The sequence below is a fragment of the Osmerus eperlanus genome, chromosome 11 (genome assembly GCF_963692335.1).
Source record: "Osmerus eperlanus chromosome 11, fOsmEpe2.1, whole genome shotgun sequence".
In the NCBI taxonomy this organism is placed as follows: Eukaryota; Metazoa; Chordata; class Actinopteri; order Osmeriformes; family Osmeridae; genus Osmerus; species Osmerus eperlanus.
Window position 1 is genome coordinate 8,431,181 of NC_085028.1, and position 24,615 is coordinate 8,455,795.

At 43.2% G+C, this 24,615-nt stretch overlaps 4 protein-coding genes across 4 annotated transcripts; 3 read left to right on the top strand and 1 right to left on the bottom strand.

The window, feature by feature from the left end:
- The first annotated feature begins 209 nt into the window (after positions 1-209).
- Positions 210-5,588, top strand: il4i1 (interleukin 4 induced 1). The gene is made up of 9 exons (XM_062472461.1): positions 210-329; positions 638-737; positions 1,554-1,774; positions 1,997-2,109; positions 3,015-3,216; positions 3,329-3,397; positions 3,708-3,844; positions 4,059-4,323; positions 4,670-5,588. Exons 1-9 carry the CDS (start codon positions 279-281, stop codon positions 5,168-5,170), a joined length of 1,659 nt encoding a protein of 552 aa, XP_062328445.1. The 5' UTR covers positions 210-278; the 3' UTR covers positions 5,171-5,588.
- On the bottom strand, positions 5,561-6,423 carry timm8b (translocase of inner mitochondrial membrane 8 homolog B (yeast)). The gene is made up of 2 exons (XM_062472463.1): positions 6,138-6,423; positions 5,561-5,978 (listed from the first exon to the last, which is right to left on the bottom strand). The coding sequence occupies exons 1-2, from the start codon at positions 6,234-6,236 to the stop codon at positions 5,811-5,813; spliced, it is 267 nt and encodes an 88-aa protein (XP_062328447.1). The 5' UTR covers positions 6,237-6,423; the 3' UTR covers positions 5,561-5,810.
- A 257-nt stretch (positions 6,424-6,680) lies between these two features.
- Positions 6,681-11,619, top strand: sdhdb (succinate dehydrogenase complex, subunit D, integral membrane protein b). The gene is made up of 4 exons (XM_062472462.1): positions 6,681-6,814; positions 7,914-8,030; positions 8,729-8,879; positions 9,833-11,619. Exons 1-4 carry the CDS (start codon positions 6,766-6,768, stop codon positions 9,996-9,998), a joined length of 483 nt encoding a protein of 160 aa, XP_062328446.1. The 5' UTR covers positions 6,681-6,765; the 3' UTR covers positions 9,999-11,619.
- Positions 11,620-20,141: 8,522 nt separating this feature from the next.
- bco2b (beta-carotene oxygenase 2b) lies at positions 20,142-23,772 on the top strand. The gene is made up of 12 exons (XM_062472264.1): positions 20,142-20,249; positions 20,427-20,625; positions 20,866-21,077; positions 21,301-21,416; positions 21,562-21,664; positions 21,765-21,893; positions 22,017-22,177; positions 22,342-22,509; positions 22,621-22,758; positions 22,897-23,079; positions 23,176-23,286; positions 23,400-23,772. Exons 1-12 carry the CDS (start codon positions 20,213-20,215, stop codon positions 23,514-23,516), a joined length of 1,674 nt encoding a protein of 557 aa, XP_062328248.1. The 5' UTR covers positions 20,142-20,212; the 3' UTR covers positions 23,517-23,772.
- Positions 23,773-24,615: the final 843 nt, after the last annotated feature.

Below are 24,615 nucleotides of genomic sequence, written 5' to 3' on the forward strand. Positions count from 1 at the left end.
AATCTGTGAGTCGACGGAAATTAGCTATGTCGGTGAATAGTAAACCTCACTAATCTAATTTGTTCAGTATGGTTGAATCTCGAGCCGGTGTGGGAAAATATTTCTTGGCCGACCTGAAGAGCCTACATACGGCCCCTCATTAAAATACGTTGTGTGCAATTTCACACATACCATGTGTGATTCGCAGACCAACTTTCATGAGAAGACGCCTCGTTTTAAAACAATCTGTTAAAGATTTAAGTAGGCTTTAATCTTCAGAAGGGCAGATCTATACCGTAATGCACAGGTTTGATAGGTTATCAGCGCCGGAGATATTGCCACTGATGAAGGTGAGCTCTCAGTGCACCGGCTCTGCGTCCTCGCTACATGAAGAAAACATGTTGCAATGTTTTAGCAAACATTGCAACAAAATTGCGACCAAATTATTTATTTTTTCAATTAGTAGCCTAGATATTTTATAACCTTCTACGTTTAATAAAAAGCATAGTGATGGTACGTTGTAACTACCATGGCTGTGTGTTTTAATTAGCCTTATAATGTTTAAGAAATTGATAAACACTCAATGTTTTTCTAGTCTTGTGTCGTTTGAATGTTATGGTATAGAGGCTTCACCTAAGCCTGTTCTCTGTCGTTATAGGTTTCTGTTTCTCCGTTGGGCTTGAGAGTCCGTCGAAAAGGAAAGAGGACGTGCGGCTCAAGAGTCAAGATCATCCCCTTCATGGCACTCTGCAAATTTTGTGAGTTGAATGATCGAAATATCAGAAATAAAAGCCTTCTTTTTAGTTATTTGTTTGTCTTTACCACGTATATATTGGATTTGTGTCAATATTTAGGCTGCATTTATTTAAAATATTGTCTAATTCTAGCTTGTATGTGTGCTAAGTAGCCTATGCCTATAGGCTACATATCCTAAATAGCCAATTTTCATTAATGTTTAATTGTATTGAAGCATCTAACTCTGCACGCTAGAGAAATTTTGTCTTGGCTACCTCTGTATGGCCTGTGATATGTAGCCTACCAGGTTGCTCGGAACGCTATCTTGATGGTATACTTTTTTTGTAATTTCCCCCTCATGCTGCTCCAAGATTGGAACGCAGAAGGCCGTTTGAATACATCCTTCCTGACTACTTGTAGGATTTGCACAAATATATATCAGGATTTTAATTAATTGATTGTGTCAATTAAGTCATTTAGCGACTGTTGGTCTAGGTGCCCATGTCTATTCTCACTTCTTGGTTGAACGTTTCATTAAAAAACGAGGTAGCTCATTCCACTACAGGTTTTCTATTTCATTGTATAGAATATTCCCATTAAACCCTCAAGTTCTTCTCAGTAGAATAAACAAGATCCGCATTTGTTGAATTTCTTGATATATTCTCTGGCAGAAAAGAAAGTGATACTTAAAGTTCTCCAGTCAATGTTGATCAAAACACATAGACCTGTTCAGTGTCAATTTTGATTTTAAAGTTGGTCATGAAATAATACTTGCTAATGTGTCTAATAATAATTGATTTGGTTATTTCTATTTCTTCTCTTTTCTGGTGCCTGTGCAGTTCCCGTGGCCATATTGGCTGTAATATGCCTAGTCTACACTGTGAGTGGATCCTTCCAGGACGATCTATTGTATTGTCTCCAGGACTCAGACTACGCAGAGCTGCTGGACATTGTGGAGAATGGGCTGCCCCCCACCAAGACACCTCATAATGTAGCCATTATTGGTGGGGGGATGTCTGGACTAACTGCTGCTAAGTTTCTGGAGGATGCAGGACACAAGGTACAGCAGACTAGATCTGTCCTCAGACGACCTGCATGACACACAACACAGTGATTACAATCCTGTTCTCTCTGATCTTCTGTGCTAGGAAATTGTTGCATTTACACATGTCTGCTGGATTTGTGATAATGTTGAATTTACAACAGTGACCAATTCTAACGCAATAGTTACATGTATAATATGTTTGGTTGTTAACCCACATCAGTGTTTTTGTGTGAACAGGTGACCATTATCGAGGCCAGTAATCGTATTGGTGGCCGGGTGCAGACCTTCAGGAACCAACGGGAAGGCTGGTATGCAGAGCTGGGAGCCATGAGAATCCCCAGCTTCCACAAGTCGGTTCCCTCTCCCTCACTCAATAAACCTGAATACGTATTAGATAATACCCATTTGCCGTGAAAGTACCAAGTCAATGAAGACAATAGTTAAGACAAGTTCAAGCCAAAATCGACGTATTTATTACATATGTAAGGTGCAGGTGTCTGATACACTCAAGTTGAGTATCTCAGAAGACTGGACAATGAATACAGGAAATGAAGGGAATTAATGGTATCACAATATGGGAGGATACAAGAATATTAGCATTTGCAGGCACAGAAAAAGAACACTGCATGATAGATAGCTTCTGTTTAGGTCTTTTGCTAGGGCTCCTAGAAATGGCCTTGTCGCTCCTTCTATTTTCCTCATTCAAAGTTGCATGGCATTATACACTTTGGCAATATTGTGACCTCTGACCTACATTAGTGACAAAGGCCTTTTCCTAGTCGCACCTTACAAAGAACTAACTTATGGCTTATGCAGGCATAAGAAAACAGCATCAAGACAGTTTATCAATGATACAAGAAACAATGAATAAATATGCATATTTCTCTCCTGGACATAACCAAGGGTTATGTGCTCATGAACTTAATATAGTAAGGTATAGATCAAACATTGTTTATTATATTCGGAACATTTCAAACTGTATAAAAGTAATAAAGTAATCATTATCTTTAATTATTGTTAACTGATCAGTGGTTTAAGGACAGACCTCTTCAAACCACACCTCTCTTTTTGACCCAAACCTAACCCACACACAGTTACAGCAGATACTTTCATCTGTAGATTTCGATTTGATAATTTTCATTTTATGTTATGTTTATGTTTACCCTCTCATAAATGAATCATCCCGTTTTAAATATCCATGAAAGTGTACCTTCCTATCGTCATTATCAACAACCTTGCGCTTCATTTTGAACAGGATCCTATTATCCTTTGCCGCTAAAATGGACATCAAACTGAACAAGTTCATCCAGGATGACATCAATACGTACTACTTTGTGAATGGCAAGCTGGCAAGGACCTACAAAGTAAAGGAACAGCCAGATGTGCTCGGTTACAACCTGGAAGGCAAGGAGAAGGGGAAATCTGCAGCTCAGCTTTTTGATGCCGCCCTGGATCAGGTTGGTTGGAGGAGGAGGAGGAGGAAGAAGACTGAGGAGACATGCTCTAGTACACTGTCACATGATTGAGAGGAGCTGGTTTTAAACATACTTTGCACATGTTTTATTTCAGTTGAAGGATTATCTGAAGAAGTTTGGATGTAAAGCCATGTTGGAAAAATATGACTCCTACTCTGTGAAGGTAAGATGAACCAAAACCCACCCTCTGCTGTGTAGTTATTCACATTATGCTTTTTCATAACAGTGGTATTTTCTGTCCTCTATTGAATATCATCCTGCTACAGGTGACCCACTGGTAAAATAAACAAGTATTGTATGAAGTTCATACTAAAGTCTTCATATGAATCTTAACATTGTAATGTAGGCCAGGGTTTCTCTGACAGGAATCGCTAATGAATATGACAGCACATCCTTGTCCACTCCCCCATAATCAGTGAGTAAAATGAAAGCCTGTGCCCCAGGTGTCTGAGCAACTGGTGTGTTTGCTGCAGGAGTACCTGGTGAAGGAGGCCAATGTGTCCAGAGGAGGCCTGAGGATGATCGGAGACATCCTGAACGAAAACAGCTTCTTCTACACATCACTCCTAGAGATGTTGTATATCCAGTCAGACATCAACGACGACACTACGTAAGAGCAGCTGAATGCATCATCATCATGTATTTGGTCATTACAGGAGACCGTTTTTATTCATGGTCAAAGGTATTTCTCATCACATGTGCAATAGCATTTTTCAAGGGGGCAGTTCCTTATCCTGAAAACATTTGAATGGAAAATCGCTTTTTTTTTGTTTTTTGTTTTTTTTGTTTGAGAACCATCCTGATGTGTGATCTGTGCTGTCCAGTTACTACGAGGTGACTGATGGGTTTGAACACCTGCCCCGGGCCTTCTTCAAGTATCTGAATGGCACCATACTGCTCAACTGCAAGGTGAAGCAGGTGTCCCAGACCAGCACCAACGTCACTGTGTCCTTCCAGGACTGGAGACACCCCAACACGCTGACCAACCTGACGGTTGACTACGTCTTGGTCACCGCCACGGCCAAGGCATCCCTCTTCATTGATTTCCAGCCGCCTCTCTCCACACGAAAAATGGAGGCCTTGCGCTCGGTGTGTAGCACAGAGATAAAAAAAATAGATGATTATTAAAGCTTAGGGCTGTAACAGGCCTTGTGTTACACATTCAGTCCTAGATTAGGAAAATATGAGATACCATATGAGAACTTGACTCCATAGAGGTCCAAGAGGTTATTTGACTTTTTAAAATCCTATGCAGCCTGAATTGAGAAGATTATGTTTTAAGAACAGTTGACTATTAAGCTAGAGTGTTGTATCAAAGATACCAAAGATGTCTTAGATGTCAGAGTTATGGTTCTGGTGGTAATTAGAATATTCACAACAGTGCAATATTCAATATGATTTTTGATTGGTTGATAATAATGAGTTTGTGTTCTAGGTGCACTATGCCAGCTCCACCAAGGTCATCCTCAGCTTTAGCCAGAGGTTCTGGGAGAATGACTTCATCAAAGGGGGCAAGAGCATCACAGACCTTCCCTCCCGCTTCATCTACTACCCAAGCCACAGCTTCCCCAACACGGAAGGCGGAGTGGTGCTGGCGTCGTACACCTGCTCAGATGACTCCACGCTGTTCCAGGGGGTGGACAACGAGACGCTGAAGGTGCTGGTTTTGGAAGACTTGGTGAAGATCCATGGGGAGTTCATCCGAAACCTGTGCACTGGGGGCGAGGTGAAGAAGTGGGGACTGGACCCCTACAGCCTTGGGGCCTTTGCCATCTACACCCCCTACCAGCAGACAGACTATGCCGCAGAGCTGTTTGCAAATGAGAATCGGGTCCACTTTGCTGGCGAGCACACTGCCACGCCCCACGCCTGGATAGAGACCGCCATGAAGTCAGCAATCAGGGCCGCCAAGAATATCAACAACCTCACTGACTAGTGGGGGCAGAATCTGCTGTGATGTTTTTCATCTGCTGGGGGAGGATGCTTGAGAGTGTGACTGGGTGTGAGACAGTGTGAAGTTTGGCTCTATGTGTATTGTGGTATGCAAGGTTAGTGACCAAATGGCTTTCTTGACCAGATGACAATCCCAATTTAGCCACATTAAATGCCAAACGAATACTCTGCAATACCCAGGCATGCATAGTCTTATTTAAGTAAGTGGTTAAGATCACAGAAAATAGATGTTTTGTAACATTTACTGACAAAAGTATTTCTGGTTTGTTTTTATGTATGTGGGATAACTTTTTATATAATTGTTTAATCATAGCCAGTTGGTACTCAGTTTGTAACATTGTAATGATCCTACTCAATGTACTATGAACAAGAATGGTTGAATACAATTTTTAATAAAAATGCATCTTTTTATTACCGCAATGACTGCAGACAGAAGTCAGTCATTTATACAGAAACCAGTCCACATATAAAATAAAACGACAGTATCCATCAGACTTTTTAAATCTTCTATATTAGTAAGAGATGTTGGGTATCGTGGATGTCATAGGCTTTTGCTCCAGTCTCAGTAAGTTGTGTGGCTTATTAGATAACGTTACTTCAAGTCCTTTCTTATCAGATGCTCATCAGTGTGCACCCTTTTGAACCATCTGCGTGAAGCGGTTGGTAATGGCCAGAGTCGTGTCAATGAAGCGTTCCACACAGCTCACTAGGCACGTCTCAGTCCGAGAGTCCAGTTTGGAGCTCGGGCTATCCATGCACTTGTCCCAGCAGACATCTGTGAAGTTGTGCACCTGGAAGAAATGGGGGGAACGTGGGTTGTTAAGCACTCTGAAAAAAGCAAACTGCATCCAATTCAAGAAATATGTTATATGCGCCCTTGCTATAAGGCAACTGACAATCCTCGAGACGAAGAGAGCAAGACTGTAGCAACCAAAGATAGCAACGCTAACCTGGGCCTGAAACTGTGCTTTCTGCTGTTCGATAGCAATCATCCTCTGAAGCTCAGATGCCTCTGCCTTTTCAGACGCATTCATATCAAATCCATCCATGGTGTCGGGTTTGCTAGCAAGCTTGTGTTAATCGTGCAGTAAAAGTACTAAATGACCTTCTCCTTCGGCACGCGTGTTTAGACAGGGAGAAATATCCACCAATGTGCCGCAGACCGCGGTGACATACACAATTTCAGTGATCTACAGATCACCTGTCTTGACAATTCCCAGTCTATGTTGTGAATGTTGCGCGTTTGAGTCTATCTGCGCAGTTGCCGCATATTTTGAGACATTTTACGTCACACACTGCTCCGCGTCAAGATTTTTCCACGCATACAAGTACACGACTGTAAAACTTACTGAAAATATAATTTGAATAGACTTTGCAAGGGCTGTATAATATATTGACAGTTTTGGTGTGTTTTACACGTGTGACAGGCAAGTGTAATATAACATAAACCATTCGAAAATCCGACGTAAAAGAAATCAGATTCAACCATCATGTTTGCATCTAAAATCTTGACACATTGGTCAGAGAGGAAGAACTATTTCCGGGTAAACGCTTCGTGACCTTGGTTAGTTGATCGTCATGGCGGCCATCGTCAGGATAAGTTCTGTCTGCCACAGAGGAGTCAAACGTAAGTGTCTTTCTCTGTAGCTAACACTGTTCCTTTTTCGATTGTGCCAATTATTCAGTTTGTTACAGTTGTCCGATTTAGCTCTATATGGAGTTCTTATTTTGGCTGCCTTAATGTCTTTCGGCACTGACTTCGAGTTCATAGCGTTGATTAATAATATGCTCATTAAAGTATGCTGGCTTGTAATGTTGCTGGCCAATCTTTCTATTACAAAAATAATTATCGCTTGCTATATCTGTTAAGCTGAATCAAAGCGTGCGTCTATTAGCTGTGCTTTGTACAGGCCGACTGATTCGACATCACCAAGCGGTGTGACTGTGAGAGGAGTCAATTGAGGTGGGACGTGACGTCACCGCTCGTGTACTTCTAACCCCTAATTAATGCTAGTCTAATGTAATCACAGACAATGACGATGCCAAGGCAAAATTATTTGACTCAACTAGCTCAGCCGTTGATGGACCATAGTTCCTTGGATTGTGTTTGGGGCAAGTAGTAAATTGACAGCTGGGACATCACTCTCATTGACCGAAAGCAACCAAGTGTAAACCACGTTATGACCCAACAAAAAAACGAACGCTGATTTTCACTGATACCACTGATGCTGTCGAGACAGATATACAAGTATTTTCTTTAAGTACCCAAGCATGCAAGCTATCCAGCGTAGAGATAACCTTACTTTATTGCATGTCCGTTGCTGTTGCAAAGCCCGAATACAAGTATTTTACATTCAGTGCAAAAGCTATCAGTATAATGTAGAAGTGATAATGAACTGACCAAAAGTCATTGTCGACGTAATATTATTTGCTAGCAAAGTCTGAACTGTTTACGCTGGAACTAAAACAGACCTAGCTGCGTTACCTTATATGACCTTGTTGGTCATCAAATGAGGCCACAAGGGATTGAAATTAGATACTCTCAACCAAACTCCTTTCATCAACCATCCGAAACTGTCATATAGTCAGATAAACAAGCACATTTTCTCATACTTGAGTAATGGATCGGACATGGCTTAGAGTGGACATGTCCACTCTACATGCTGCCCTGTTGTAGAATAAACGAAACTATCATTTGAATTCGAGTGGTTTTGTTCTCTCCTCAGCTCTGTTCTACCGGAGTTCTCTCCTCACCAGACCCCTGGTGTCTCAGAAGAAGGAGCATGAACATCAGCAGCCCCTGGTTCTCACAGCCAGGCTCCATGCCTCGCCCTCACTTTACGGTCTGTCTGTCTGTATACATTTTGTAGGGTCTCTTTTTGGCTTTATTCGATAGAGATAGTGACAGGAAAGGCATGGGGAGAGAGAGGGGGGAAGATATGTAGGAAAGGGGCCAGGCTGGATTCAAACACAAGCTCCTGTTGTGAGGCTATAGCCTACGTAGTAGCTGTGGCCCAGGGCAATGGTCCGTAAGACCCATAGGGGTAAGGTACTCAGGCCTGCAGAGATGGGTACACTTGTTTATTTACAGTTGGTCCACTGAACTGGGTCATGCCAGTATAGGTCATCAACCAAGTTATGTTGGCTGCTGGCCTTGCCCTGCTTTTAGCTGTAGTGATATGTTGACCCCACTGCTGCTCTGGCATGGCATGCTGTTTGGCCATTTGGGTTACAAATGGTGCCCCTAGTGGGGGGTGGGAAAGGATTCAGCCAGGTTTACTATCAGGCACAAGGCAATAATTTTGCCAGACTTGAAATGACAAATGCAACCTTTTAGACTTTATACAGTCTCATGACAATATGTAGAAGGGTCTCCATCAGTATAACCAGCCAGACACTGACACAGTGACTATGTCCACTTCCCTGGTGACGTAAATTGTGCTTGTTAATGTTCTAAGTTCTTTTTGGTAGTTAGTAATAATGTTTTTGAAGGTCTACTATGGTGTGTTTATGGTCTAATATGTTGTGTTTCTCTCCTCAGCAGGCTCTGGTTCCAAAGCGGCATCTCTTCACTGGACAGGTGAGCGTGTGGTGAGCATCCTATTGCTGGCCATGGGCCCCATGGCCTACTACTATCCTGTCCCCACCATAGACTACTCCCTGGCCGCCGCCCTCACCCTGCACGGACACTGGTGAGACTCACTCTGTACCATCTTCATCTTAATCACACGCTTTGACACAGTTTAAGGGGTGTCCTGGATGAGGCAATCGAGCTGACCTAGCCTGGAGAAATCTGCCCCTGACATCTAGGACACACAAACACACATGCATACACACACACCTCTCTTTTGGGGCTAGGATTGTGGTATGAGTGATTATTTTGATTGGTTAGCAGTAGGAAGAGGTGTCTGTTGATGGTGTAGACCTGCTGCTTCACCAGAAAACCTTGTGTTTGTGGTGAACTGAGGAGTTAAGATTGCTTCATTTAACATAACTGTGTTGGAGCCTGTTCAATTGGCTTCCTGGGTTCCAAGAGGCTCCAGATTGCCCCATGTGCTGGCTGAGTGGGCTGATGTGTTGCTGTGGTGGGGGCTGATGTGGGGGCTTAGTGTCTCGGTGGTGTGTGCTGCTGTCACTCTGTTCCGGTTGAGAAGCTGTGGCAGCGGCGAAGGACCCCGGTCATGTGGGGGTTAACACCCTGTCACTGGGGGGGAGGGCCAGGGCCCACATGGTCCTCTAAACCAGCCATGCCATCACCTGCACTCACCATCAGGGTGTCTGGAGCATGAGAGCGCTAGGGGACAGGAGGTGAAGGGAGGGGGTGGGAGGTGGACTGGGGCATGTGGTAGGGGGGGGGTTAGGGAAGGGGGGGTTGAAGGATTGTCCTCGGAAGGCTTTGACGACGTGGTCACACACCCCTGGTGTGATCTAAGTATCAGCTGAAACTGCTTAGGTTTCACCAAGGTCGGTTAAGCTGATCTGCTGGCTCTGGACTTTGGGGTGTTCAGTTGTGTTGAGTCTTGTACATGCCTCGTTCAGCCTCGTTCAGCCTCGTTCAGCCTCGTTCAGCCTCGCTCAGCCTCGCTCAGCCTCGCTCACCCTCGCTCAGCCTTTCACCTGCTCTGCTGTGTTCTCTCCTGTACAGGGGGATTGGCCAGGTGTTGACAGACTACGTCCACGGAGACACCAAGATCAAGCTTGCCAACACTGGGCTCTTTCTTCTGTCCACCGTCACCTTCGCTGGCCTCTGCTACTTCAACTACAACGACGTGGGCATCTGCAAAGCTATAGCTCTGCTGTGGAGCAAATGAGTACTGGGCTGAGGCTGGGGAGAAGGGAAGGAGCAGGGCTACCCTGACCACTGACAAGGGCAGGAGTCTTGTTTTTGATTGTAAACATTCAAGGGATTTTATGTAAATTCTATAAATATATCATTTTTGACAATATGACAGTGATTCACAAGCGTGTTAATTGTAATTCATGTTGATGGACGATTTGGATTTTGTTTTGAGAGATCCGATTTCTGGTGCTTCAGTTATGGATTGGAGAGTAGTCTGCTTCTTCTCTAAAATGTCACTCATCTTGTTCGTGGAGCTGGACTGTAGACCGAACACGAGTCGGCCAGACCATAACCGCGTTCAACTTTAACCCCCTCTGAGATGTCCCTGTATCTGCTCTGATTACTTCCTGCAGTCTATGTTTGCTATGATGCCAATTATAATGTTGATGATGACGACCTGTAGGAGTCTCCCTCTTCCTATTTAGCGTGACTCCTCCCATCTGCCTGCCTCAGATGTCCACACTTGAATTTAGTAGTCTAAACCTTAATTTATTACCCCAATGTTACCCATGTAGGAGAATCCTGTTGTCATGTGGTTGTGTTCACTTCAGTAACATGTAGATTGAATCCTCATGGTGGTTTGAGACATGATCACGAGTAACTCTCCACAAATCCTCCTGGTCAGATCCTGGTCGTCTGCACTATCCTCTGGTTTCGGTCCGTTGACGACTGACAGTGTTAGTCTGCTAGCACACTTGCTGTTGGGCTTTTTTTTGGCGTTTCCTAGAACATGTTCTTCTGAGCAGATGCTTCTGCTCAGAGACAGTAGAGCTGCTCAGGGTCATTCCTCCAACAGCCACTAGAGGGAGTTGAAAAGCAGGCTGGGGATTGGTCATCCTGATCTAGGCAGAAAGAAGTTCTAAAAATCCAACCTTCCCAACCCTCTCTATACGGAGTAATTGCTGATTAAAAAATTACAGTTGGGAACACCTGTGTACAGAAATGTCCTTCCCCACCCAGTCATGTTGGGTGAGAGCTGACCTGAGAGGAAGGGTTTTTGTTTTGGTTGTTTTCAACAGATCTGGTGGTCCTGGAGGCCCTGTCATGACCCTTTCCCAGACATGTCTTTCTGGTGATGCTCTTCAACTTCCTGTGAGATGACAGCAATATGCTGTACTGTACTGTACTGCACTAATGTCTGATGCCCGATGCTCTTGTGTATTTTTGCCGTTGAACTCTGTTGTTCAGTAACCAAGCTTTTAATCTGCATTTCAGTAATTGTTTCAAAAAGTACAATTGCCATAAATTATTTCCCTGAAACACAATCTACATGCAGGCAGATGTTCATAAGGGCACAGAGCTTTATTTTTGGAAGGAGTGCTTGTTCACAGAAACAAGCTAACTGGTGATCTCTGTTGAAAGTGCCAGAAAAGGGTAACCGGTGTTAGACTAGTGTGCTCGTATTGCTCCAATATATATAAATGTCTGAAAGATCAAACACAGACATCCAGCTCTGAGTCTCATCTGTTTGTTTTTTGTCTCAGTATCTTTGCAATCTTTTCTGAATCTGTTCCAACTGATATCTACGCACAAACAAGTGTTGGCAGAATACTGCACCTTAAAAGCCTACAGAATAAACAAATGATTATGGATTGTGTGATTTATTGTGACACAAGAGTACAATATTAATATGGATGCATAGTCTGACAAGGACGGATGTTTTCAGTATTTCTCCTGGGAGACACTGGCGCTGTAATAAGGTGAAATCTGAAATGTTGGGATTCTAATATGTAAATGCTAACTTAAATTTCGCTTTCAATACTTTGAAACAACATCCAAAAAAGTCTGAAATGTACTGATGTACAGCGGAGGGAGGACTGCAAAGATCCAGTTAGGCATTCACCCTCTCATCCACCCTCTCATTCACCCTCTCATCCACCTCGCGCTCCTTGCAGAAACAAGTTTGCCCCACTGAGGTCCTGCTGTTGCAGGAGTGGCCTGGAACAGATGAAAGCATGATCCAATGACAGACAGACGTGTGCCCAGACTACTCACAGCTAAAAGGGTTTCAGGGATGAAAATATGTCTTATGAGACAGCCTGCCAGTTTTCAACCCCAGCCACCAAGCCATAACGATGTCTCCCTGTAATTCCTCAGACAGGACAACTACATAAACCTGCCTCAAACCACCTCTGCTACACCTGTCCTGACAACTATGAAATCTTACAGTGTGATATAAGAAATGATGATGTGTGAACCTTGCCTTATTCATTATGTAACTTGACTCTGATAGTATAGTAGAACCTGGGAGGGCGGTATTGCATAGGACTAAATCAAATTACTATTTCAGTAATTAATCAGTATATTGTTGTCAATATACTGATTAAACTCCTAATGACCTGAAACAGCCTGCCCACCTATGCTGTATTATATACAATTTACACCTGACCATAATCAGAACACTCCCAACATTACTCCAATCAGAACACTTCACCTGCACATCCCCAATCAGAGCCATCCTTGACCTGCTTTTAACTACAAATCAGACCCTTCATACTTATCAATGTGGCTTGGAAAAACAGATCTTTGCTTCACTGACCACCGAAATACTGTAGAACTCTGCACCAACTCTGCACTTCTGATCTTTCAGAAGGAAGGGAGGTTGTGTGCTCTAGTTAACTCACACATTTTCTGTTGCTAAACCAAAACATTGTATAAATAGAGAAAAATAGAGAAACATTTGTTTTCAAGTGCAATGCATCAGATATTTAATTAGGTCATACATTTTCCCTGTTAATGAATCAGCAAGCACAGAAGGAGCTTTATTCTTTTTAGAGTAAAAATATCTGCTGTTTCATCCCTGTTGGAGCCAGCAAGCACACAAGGAGCTTTATTGTCAAACAAAAACGGCATTTCCTGTGGTGTGTTCTGATATGTGAAATGTTTCCCAAAAAAGGAAAACAAATGACCACGACAACCCTAATGAACCGATGCAAAACCCAAGGGGGTATGATGGCGTATGATGTTTTAAGTTCTGTAGGCTAACACGGCTAAAGTGCTGCACTAGGTGCAACCGCTGTGGGCTGGAAAAAACCTTGTGTGCCACCATTACGTCCTTGCTTTTGAGAGTAAAATCCAGTCAATAAGGTATTGGACAAACTGTTTATACATAAAGTGGGTTTAATAAGTTTAATTTATAGGGACCTCATTATACACTAGAAAAATACATATTTTCTTGGTCTCTAACCCTGTGGTGTCCTAGACATTATCTCATGGAGACAGGTCAGGTGATTTCTGCACTTTCAAACTCAAAGAAAAGTAGTTTCAGTATCAATTTAATTAAAGAATAAATGACAAACTATTATAAAGTAATATTTTTCTAGTCATTGAACTAAAAACCCTAAAACAAACAGGACTTAGACAACATAGAGCTTCTGGGGGATTGGAAACAACAGACTCTTAGTTTTTAGACATATTTGAAAGTATACTTTTATCCTGTGTAATCTTTTATATTGAAAACAACAAATTTGAGGCCATCCATTCTTTTCTTGAGTTTGCCTGTTATAGCACTTTTTCACAACTACGCTAAACTGAACCATTTTTGAACTCTTTTTTTTATTGGGCCTTATCTACTGAACTGACAGTGACCTGTTAACATGGAAACACAAGGTCTGGACTGTGTGATGCCACATGTGTGATTTGTGGCAATCTCTCTGGGTGTGGAAATGTTTACACCAATGGGGTCTGCAGCACACAGTAAATGTACAAATATTTTAAGTATATCTATATGAAGAATGAATGCTTTGTAGGTTTGCACAACAACAGCTTTTGGTGAAACAACTGGACAGAAACTGGACTCTATCAGCCTTTTCTCGATAACACTTCTCAAGCACTAGGTTGGTTGTCCAGCAAACTATGTCCATTACAAAGGTAACATTTTACTTTAATGATACAATAACTACCATATAACTACATTGGAATTGGTAATTAACTTATATTAAATCTGCAATAGGTAACATGATCAAATAAATTGAGAAACAGCACCCCCAATTTTTGTCTGAACTTCCATGCTTTGCACCAGCTCACGTGTGATTGACAATGGATTCACTAAATAAGCCAAGAAAGGAAGGCTCGCCTCGCCAAAGGCGATTGGCTGGAACAGGATGGCTGGAACTGTCACGGCTGTACTGAGGACCCAAACGCACGACACACAAGGTTTAGGACGTGCGCAGACTTTTATTGAGAGAAGGATGGGGAGGACGGTTGAGGGTAACTGGTGGATGGTGGAGCGGGGTACCGGTAGGACTGGAGGACTGGAAGCGGTGATGTGGGGGTCGGTGATTCAACAAACTGGCGAGTAGTGGGTGACAATCCGGGGTTTAAGAGCTGTGGTGGTGATGAGGGAATGAGCCGCAGGTGAGGTGAGTATCCGGGAGGGAGTGAAGAAGCGGGATGGATGACTGGACCTGGAAGAAACGGACTAACACCCGGTCTGGCCTAGGCCGGGGACATGACAGGAACAGAATTGACAGGAAAGAAATAGGTCGCTCAAAACAGGAAAATTGACATTATACAGGCACTGAGCTGTCTTTGTTGCTAAGAGGGCCTATTTAACTTATGCTTCGCTTCAATCTTCTTTTATGTACTGAAATGTTTTTACCTATTGTATCTTTAAGTGTTAGTGGTTTAGCCAGGTTATTATAAAAGTATAGGAAGGAACAGTCTGGTGGAGGGGTGGAGGGAGTAAGTGGATGTTGTAAAGGGCCAGTTTGGGTTATGCTGTTTTGGAGGACAGTCTTGGGGACACGGTTTGGGTTAGGAAGGTGTGAGCCCCCCACCAACATTTCCACAGAAAGGGTCATGTGTTTAAGGCTTCCCTTACCTCATTCACTGTCATGAACTCTTTTATCTCCCGATGGTTTATCTACCTTATCAGTCATGAACAGGTCACTGCCGCCCCATGAAAAGTCTGGCAACAGCAATATCTCAATTGAATGCAACATACAATATATGATAACAGAATGTTCAGGACTGACATGTTAATTTAAGTCTGGATAGTGGACTTAATCAGACAGTGAGAAGGAGGGATAGGTAGATGATAGACCTGCACGGTCTAGATGGGGAGGTACTGTTGCTTTTGTTGATGTTGTTGGGCAACAAGCCTTTCATCTGGGAGTTGCAGGCATCATCTGCTTTGCTTAACGAGATCACCAAAGGATCGGTGCCTGTCTTCAAATAAAAGCATCTTTCTGTTTTATCCTCTGCATGGTTCTACTTATCTTTTCTATTCAGACAGCAAGTGTCAGCAATAATTCCAGAACATGAAATTACTGTAAATGGAACATGAAAAACAGATCTTTGCTTCACTGACCACCGAAATACTGTAGAACTCTGCACCAACTCTGCACTTCTGATCTTTCAGAAGGAAGGGAGGTTGTGTGCTCTAGTTAACTCACAAATTTTCTGTTGCTAAACCAAAACATTGTATAAATAGAGAAAAATAGAGAAACATTTGTTTTCAAGTGCAATGCATCAGATATTTAATTAGGTCATACATTTTCCCTGTTAATGAATCAGCAAGCACAGAAGGAGCTTTATTCTTTTTAGAGTAAAAATATCTGCTGTTTCATCCCTGTTGGAGCCAGCAAGCACACAAGGAGCTTTATTGTCAAACAAAAACGGCATTTCCTGTGGTGTGTTCTGATATGTGAAATGTTTCCCAAAAAAGGAAAACAAATGACCACGACAACCCTAATGAACCGATGCAAAACCCAAGGGGGTATGATGGCGTATGATGTTTTAAGTTCTGTAGGCTAACACGGCTAAAGTGCTGCACTAGGTGCAACCGCTGTGGGCTGGAAAAAACCTTGTGTGCCACCATTACGTCCTTGCTTTTGAGAGTAAAATCCAGTCAATAAGGTATTGGACAAACTGTTTATACATAAAGTGGGTTTAATAAGTTTAATTTATAGGGACCTCATTATACACTAGAAAAATACATATTTTCTTGGTCTCTAACCCTGTGGTGTCCTAGACATTATCTCATGGAGACAGGTCAGGTGATTTCTGCACTTTCAAACTCAAAGAAAAGTAGTTTCAGTATCAATTTAATTAAAGAATAAATGACAAACTATTATAAAGTAATATTTTTCTAGTCATTGAACTAAAAACCCTAAAACAAACAGGACTTAGACAACATAGAGCTTCTGGGGGATTGGAAACAACAGACTCTTAGTTTTTAGACATATTTGAAAGTATACTTTTATCCTGTGTAATCTTTTATATTGAAAACAACAAATTTGAGGCCATCCATTCTTTTCTTGAGTTTGCCCGTTATAGCACTTTTTCACAACTACGCTAAACTGAACCATTTTTGAACTCTTTTTTTTATTGGGCCTTATCTACTGAACTGACAGTGACCTGTTAACATGGAAACACAAGGTCTGGACTGTGTGATGCCACATGTGTGATTTGTGGCAATCTCTCTGGGTGTGGAAATGTTTACACCAATGGGGTCTGCAGCACACAGTAAATGTACAAATATTTTAAGTATATCTATATGAAGAATGAATGCTTTGTAGGTTTGCACAACAACAGCTTTTGGTGAAACAACTGGACAGAAACTGGACTCTATCAGCCTTTTCTCGATAACACTTCTCAAGCACTAGGTTGGTTGTCCAGCAAACTATGTCCATTACAAAGGTAACATTTTACTTTAATGATACAATAACTACCATATAACTACATTGGAATTGGTAATTAACTTATATTAAATCTGCAATAGGTAACATGATCAAATAAATTGAGAAACAGCACCCCCAATTTTTGTCTGAACTTCCATGCTTTGCACCAGCTCACGTGTGATTGACAATGGATTCACTAAATAAGCCAAGAAAGGAAGGCTCGCCTCGCCAAAGGCGATTGGCTGGAACAGGATGGCTGGAACTGTCACGGCTGTACTGAGGACCCAAACGCACGACACACAAGGTTTAGGACGTGCGCAGACTTTTATTGAGAGAAGGATGGGGAGGACGGTTGAGGGTAACTGGTGGATGGTGGAGCGGGGTACCGGTAGGACTGGAGGACTGGAAGCGGTGATGTGGGGGTCGGTGATTCAACAAACTGGCGAGTAGTGGGTGACAATCCGGGGTTTAAGAGCTGTGGTGGTGATGAGGGAATGAGCCGCAGGTGAGGTGAGTATCCGGGAGGGAGTGAAGAAGCGGGATGGATGACTGGACCTGGAAGAAACGGACTAACACCCGGTCTGGCCTAGGCCGGGGACATGACAGGAACAGAATTGACAGGAAAGAAATAGGTCGCTCAAAACAGGAAAATTGACATTATACAGGCACTGAGCTGTCTTTGTTGCTAAGAGGGCCTATTTAACTTATGCTTCGCTTCAATCTTCTTTTATGTACTGAAATGTTTTTACCTATTGTATCTTTAAGTGTTAGTGGTTTAGCCAGGTTATTATAAAAGTATAGGAAGGAACAGTCTGGTGGAGGGGTGGAGGGAGTAAGTGGATGTTGTAAAGGGCCAGTTTGGGTTATGCTGTTTTGGAGGACAGTCTTGGGGACACGGTTTGGGTTAGGAAGGTGTGAGCCCCCCACCAACATTTCCACAGAAAGGGTCATGTGTTTAAGGCTTCCCTTACCTCATTCACTGTCATGAACTCTTTTATCTCCCGATGGTTTATCTACCTTATCAGTCATGAACAGGTCACTGCCGCCCCATGAAAAGTCTGGCAACAGCAATATCTCAATTGAATGCAACATACAATATATGATAACAGAATGTTCAGGACTGACATGTTAATTTAAGTCTGGATAGTGGACTTAATCAGACAGTGAGAAGGAGGGATAGGTAGATGATAGACCTGCACGGTCTAGATGGGGAGGTACTGTTGCTTTTGTTGATGTTGTTGGGCAACAAGCCTTTCATCTGGGAGTTGCAGGCATCATCTGCTTTGCTTAACGAGATCACCAAAGGATCGGTGCCTGTCTTCAAATAAAAGCATCTTTCTGTTTTATCCTCTGCATGGTTCTACTTATCTTTTCTATTCAGACAGCAAGTGTCAGCAATAATTCCAGAACATGAAATTACTGTAAATGGAACATGTGTACTGAACATGTATGTTTTAAACCTGTAGGCCTGTAGATATACAGATAGTCTGAGATAAACTGGATAAATCCCTCCCAAGCATTTGCCCTGTGAATCACCTGTATTAGAAGAGGTACAAGGCCAATCACTGCAAACACAAGTCAGAGGGGGGAACAGACAGGAGAAGATTCCTGTGGTACAGAGTGCGCCAGAATCCCAGGGTTAGGCTTAGGGACAGACCACTGTCAAGAGAGCATTGAAATGTTCCTACCAATAATATGTGGCAGAGTAGGGGTAGTGTCAGCACAGAGGTGATTGGTGATTGGAGAAATAATTGTAATATAATGTTAATAATAATGTTCAAATAAAGGCTAAGCCCTTGGTCATAACCGTTTGGACCTGTAGCAGACATCATATCCTTGATAGTTAATTTCAGTAGTCACAAAAACATTGATTATACCGTATTTTGGTTGTTTATTTCACATTTCAGAAAATAGATTATATAGATTATTATTCATCATTCATTTACCACAAAAATTACTACATCCAGTTCAGTTTACAACATACTGTTTGGACCTTGCAGCCACGTTGTGTGCAGAAGTCACTGTCATTTTATTAATATTTCCAAAAGTAAAGTACAGTCTGTCTGGGAGGCCTACTCAGAACCAGCCTCTCAGCCTACAGTCTGTCTGGGAGGCCTACTCAGAACCAGCCTCTCAGCCTACAGTCTGTCTGGGAGGCCTACTCAGAACCAGCCTCTCAGCCTACAGTCTGTCTGGGAGGCCTACATTCCCAGCAGGCCCAACCCTGGCCCTTTGCCCAAACCTTTGTACTATTCCTTTTTATGAGCCATCAGTACAAGTATGATGACTAACTGCTTTTATAGGAGGACCGACTAGGTCATCTACATTGGTATTATGCAATTGACAGACAGGTATGCTATCAGATTTCCTGACACGTATTAATAATATCTATATTGTCTATATAGGCCTTGGTGGGTAAGGATTCTTTGCTTGTGAGACATGAAAACTTGTCCTTTGGAATGAGAATAAACTCTTAGTCTGGGATTAACGAAAACATTTTGATTATTATTTGCATGAATACAGTGACAGTGCCTGTAAGACACGTGGTTGTAAATTACGTAACTTTTATCTCTCCAAACAACACATTTGCCATTTATTTTTTGAAAGATCACATTTATCCAATGGCATTGCAAGGCAAGACAATAGGACCCACTGGCTATGTAAATGTGGTCTTTCTGAAAAAAAGAGAGCTTTGGAGAGATAAAAGTGTTGTTGTAATTTTACAACCGGGTCTTACATTAATCTGTCTGTTTATTTTATGATGCTGTGTGCGTGTATGATGTGTAGGTCATGGTATAGTGGAGCAAGATACTGTATGCCCTGCAGATTACCTAAAAAGGTGCACCTGGCAGAAATACTTCCTCAGTAGATAAGTAAGGACGGATTGGTAAGGGTTGTAGAAGTGTCAAACTAGTGTTGGAGTGATAAAGCTGGTCACTAGGACTCGGGTTAGGGCTGTAGTGGTTAGGTGATTAGGCTGCACACTAAGGTTGGGGTAAGGGTTCAGAATGGTTAACGTTGTGGACATTAGGGTTGGAGTTGTAAAGTCAACCTCCCCTTCCATACAGGGGAATGAGGACTGTCCCTGCTCTGGAAACCCCTCATGATCCATAAACAGACTTTGTCCAAAGGCTGTTATGACCAAGTTGAGAACTGTGTCAAATGTCATAAATGGTTTGTTTGTTTGTTATGGAATTTCCTAGTCTTCTAACAAGCATATCACACTGCGATCATCTGCCTGACTCTGGAAAAACCAGACCTCTTTCTATCACACAATCATCCAGCGTGGCCCACCTGCTAGTGCCCTCCCTGTCCCTGTATGTTTATTGGCCCTGGCATGTGTCCAGCCCTGGAGTGCAGCCAACCCTGGGTGTCATCGGCTAATCAGGAGGCTGCTGTTCTGACTAGTCTCCTAGTTATACAAGCAGAGCAGGGGAGGGGCGAGGTGGTATAAAGCTTTGCTCCTGACCCCCAGTCAGACACAGATCCTCCTCAGAACGGGACCCAGCAGTAGGACGCAAGCACCTTCATCCTTTGACCCCAGGACACACACAGCTTCATTATGACCAGCACGGAGCCTCAGCAGAACACGTCACCAGGTAAGACACCAGGTGGGGGCTTGTGCACCATCTAAAATGCAAGTCTTTCTCTTTCATGTCCTCCCTTGTCCCCCCGTTCTTTGCAACTACTCTCTCTCTCTTTCCAATCTTCTGTTCTACTCGGTGCGGTGTAGATCCAAGCTACTGATTAACTCAGACCATCCTCCTCTCTCCCAGTGCTGAAGAAGACCAAACCGAAGGGGAAAAACCACCACTACACAGATGTGCATGGCTTGCCCTGCATCGAGAACCTGGTGCGCTCTGTGGAGGAGACCCCTGAGGCTATCAATACCAACATCACAGGAAGTGTGCCCACCTGGATCAATGGCAGCCTCCTCCGGAATGGACCTGGCAAATTTGAGATTGGGAACCAGAAGTGAGTAGCAGATTCTGGTGGGTTGTCTCCATTTGTGCAACTGAGCTCAATATCCACTTCATGGAGATAGCTGGTATAGTTTAGGTTGATATCAAAGTCTGGGTTCCGTAATACTGTGTGTAAGAGCATCTTTATTGATCAAGCCTGGTCTATTAAAAACACATTGTTATTTACAGTCTGAGTGTGGGTTTGACTGATTGATATCAACAAACAGCAAACCTCTCCTCCTCTACTCTCTAGGTTCAACCACTGGTTTGATGGTATGGCCCTTCTTCACAAGTTCAAGATCTCTGGAGGCCAGGTGACCTACAAGAGCCGTTTCCTAGGCAGCGACTGTTACCAGGCCAACAACGAGCACAGCCGTATCGTGGTGTCAGAGTTTGGCACTGTTGCCATGCCTGACCCCTGCAAGAACTTCTTCCAGCGTTTCCTGTCCCGTTTCGAGATGCCCAGTGAGTCCCGGCCTGGTCCCACCTCCTTCTTGCTGGGCATCAGATTCAGTTAGCCAGCCTCACAACAGAGGCCATTATGCAGAGATAGAATAGTGACTTGAACACAGGAAATAACTATATATGTACCATTTTTAAGACTAACATAGCCAGCCATACACTGTTAATCAGGTGTGCAGTAGCAAGCCTGGAACGAACAAACGTTGAAAAAATGTTTTTCCTGCAGAGCCGTCAGATAATGACAACGTGAGCTTCGTGACATATAAAGGCGACTACTACGTCAGCACAGAGACCAACTTCATGCACAGAATCGACCCAGAGACTCTTGAGGCTAAGGAGAAGGTAGGCCCGTGACACACACCTCAACAAAACAAGCACACCCAAGAAAACACACAAACGATCAATCACACACAACCACCAAAAACACACACATCCTAAAACAAACATCAACCGAACACACAGCTTATACAATGTCTGTCCTGATCAGGTGGACTGGAGCAAGTTCATCGCTGTGAATGGAGCCACTGCTCACCCTCACAACGACCCTGATGGCACCACTTACAACATGGGCAACTCCTACACTGGCAAAGGTATGTCAGCAAGATTCCCTTCGTCTTGTGTCATGTGACCTAACCCCAGCTGTCTGTCCAGAGACCCCTCCACCTCCATTTAACTCAAATCTTCTCTCAGGTGCCACCTACAACATCATCCGCGTTCCTCCCACCAAAAATAGCCCAGAGGACACTCTAGAAGGAGCTACAGTGTTGTGCTCCATCCCTTCTGTGGATAAGACCAAGCCGTCCTACTACCACAGCTTTGGTGAGTCGAGGCTGGCTGAAACTGGCAGTGCTTACCTCTACCCAGGCCTGTCTGGGTGATGCACAGAATGAGTGTCTCCAGTAGACTCGGACCTGATGTAGCTTCTGTGTTGTGTGGTTCCAGCCATGTCAGAGAACTACGTGGTGTTCATAGAGCAGCCGATCAAGATGGACCTGCTAAAGATTGTGACAGGCAAGATGAGGGGGAAGGGTATCAGTGACGGCGTCTACTGGGACCCAAAACGAGACACATTTTTCCACCTAATCAACAAACAGACTGGGAAGGTGAGCCTCCACACGTAGTGACCCTAGGACCAGTTTCCTAACAAACTATTCATATCACCTGTATAGCATCGTAATGCAAAAGGTTAGAACACATACATCGATTGCATAGGAAGTCATGCTTCGGTGAGGATGTACCTAACGTCTCTTTCTGTTTCTGTGTCCAGCTGAGCTCGGTCCACTACCATACCAAGGCCCTGTCCACCTTCCACCAGATCAACGCCTTTGAGCAGGACGGCATGCTGGTCATGGACATGTGTGCTTCGGACGATGGCCAAGCCATCAACAACTATATGGTGCAGAACCTGCGCCAGTCTGGAGAGGCTCTGGACGAGGTCAGTACACAGCACACAACTCTAACCCCGTGTGAGGTCAGACACTCTGGATGTGCTCAACCTGTGGCAAAAAAGCTCAGCTCATTAGAAATGATGTGTTTTTGTCCCCAGGTATATAACACCATGTCCAGAGTGTTCCCACGCCGCTTTGTACTGCCCCTCAATGTGGACCATAACACGCCAATAGGAAAGAACCTGAACACTCGGCCTGACAGCACTGCCACCGCTATCAGGATCAGCAAGGAAAAGGTATGAACCAATCAACACCCAGCAATACAGCTGCCAATAATCAACCAATGATGTTTGGAACAATGCCAATCTGGGCCATTTCAATACAAATACAAAATGTTTGTCCTTAAATAATGATGTGTCTGTCTCTCCTGGCAGGTGTTCTGTTCCTATGAGGAGCTTCATGATGAGGAGCTCCACAAATATGGAGGTCTGGAGTTCCCCCAGATCAACTATGCCAAGTACAACACGCATCCCTACCGATACTTCTACGGCTGTGGTTTCCGACACTTGGTGGGAGACACGCTCATCAAAATGGACCTGAAGGACAAATCAATGAAGGTAAGTTGCTATATTAAGTACGTAGGGATAGCATTACCTTGAGAGAGAAATGCTGGGCTTTTGATTTGTTGGCTGACTGTCATGCTGTCACTGTAGGTGTGGGAGCAGCCTGGTTTGTACCCGTCTGAGCCCATCTTTGTCCCTTCTCCCGACTCCACCGAGGAAGATGACGGTGTGATCCTGTCTGTGGTTATCACTCCAAATAAGGTCAGTCAGCTATCCTTCCGTCACTCACCCTGATTCATTAAAAGAGCTGCACTCCAAATGCTTGATGGATGTGAGATACTAACGTGAGTATTCTCTCCCGTCCTGGTCCCTAGGATAAGAGCACCTTCCTCTTGGTTCTGGATGCCAAATCTTTCCAAGAGTTGGCCAGAGCCGACGTCCCTGTCAACATCCCCTACGGCTTCCATGGGACATTCAACAACACAGCATAGATGGACCAAAAGCAAACAACTGGATGAGATTGTGTAAAGACGTGTAAAAGTGATGGAGAGAAGAGTGGTACTGACTCAGAAAGAACACATCACACAGAACCGAATATTCTACACCCTCTGTGTCCTCCTTTCTGTGTACCGTTTGGACAATATTGGAAAACCTATCCATGCACTACATAGTTTCAAGAACTTTGTGAACATTTGTCAAGATTGAATATGACTGATTTACAGATTCCTTATCAAATGCATTGCTTGTCATGTACTTAAATTATTATTTCATGTTTTGTGAATACTAAACTTGTTTAATCTTGTATATAAACAACATAAAAAAAAAACAGACTTGTTGAATATTTGTATTTTACATTTTGAGTAAATGAAATTGATACAGTACTCAAGTGGTGAGGAAAAAAAACTAACAATTTGACACTGCAACAGATACAAGTAAAAGTGTCAGTAACTGTCAGCAACAATTACATAAATAATAAATAAACTTTGTTTCCTCAACTTTTTAACAGTTCGGACATGAATATGTTGTAGTAGGTGAAGCCTATATACAGTGTCTAGCCCTGCAGTTTGTCAGAAATGAGAGCTAGCGTCCGTCTCAAATTGTCTTTTTTCTCCTTCAGATGAGCCTCCAGGCCCCTAGCCTCCATCAGAATGTCCTCCAGCTGTCTGACCTGTGAGGCATCCCCTGCTGCCCTCTCACTGCAGCATACAAACACAAGGCATGGACACTACTGTACAGACTGTTGAAATAGACTCATTGTCAATTAAAAACACTAGTGTGATTGTTTGTTACAAAAAAAGAGAAATGTAATGATCTCATTGTGTACTTTGAACTTTTGCCTGTGCTGTTCTCACCTTAAGGCTTGTGAGTACTGGGAAAACAGCACGTTCATCTCTTTATTGGCACCTGTCATTTAATTGTAACCAAAAAATGGTAAGGGGTTTGAATGAAGAGAAGGAATTGGAGATTATAAAAAGAAAATAGGACAAGAGATTTAAGGGCCCAGGATTGTACGTACTGGCAAGTGCTCCATCAAATAAACCAGAGGAATCTGACGTTGCTGTGTTACTACAAGGTGCTTTTTTCTTCTTA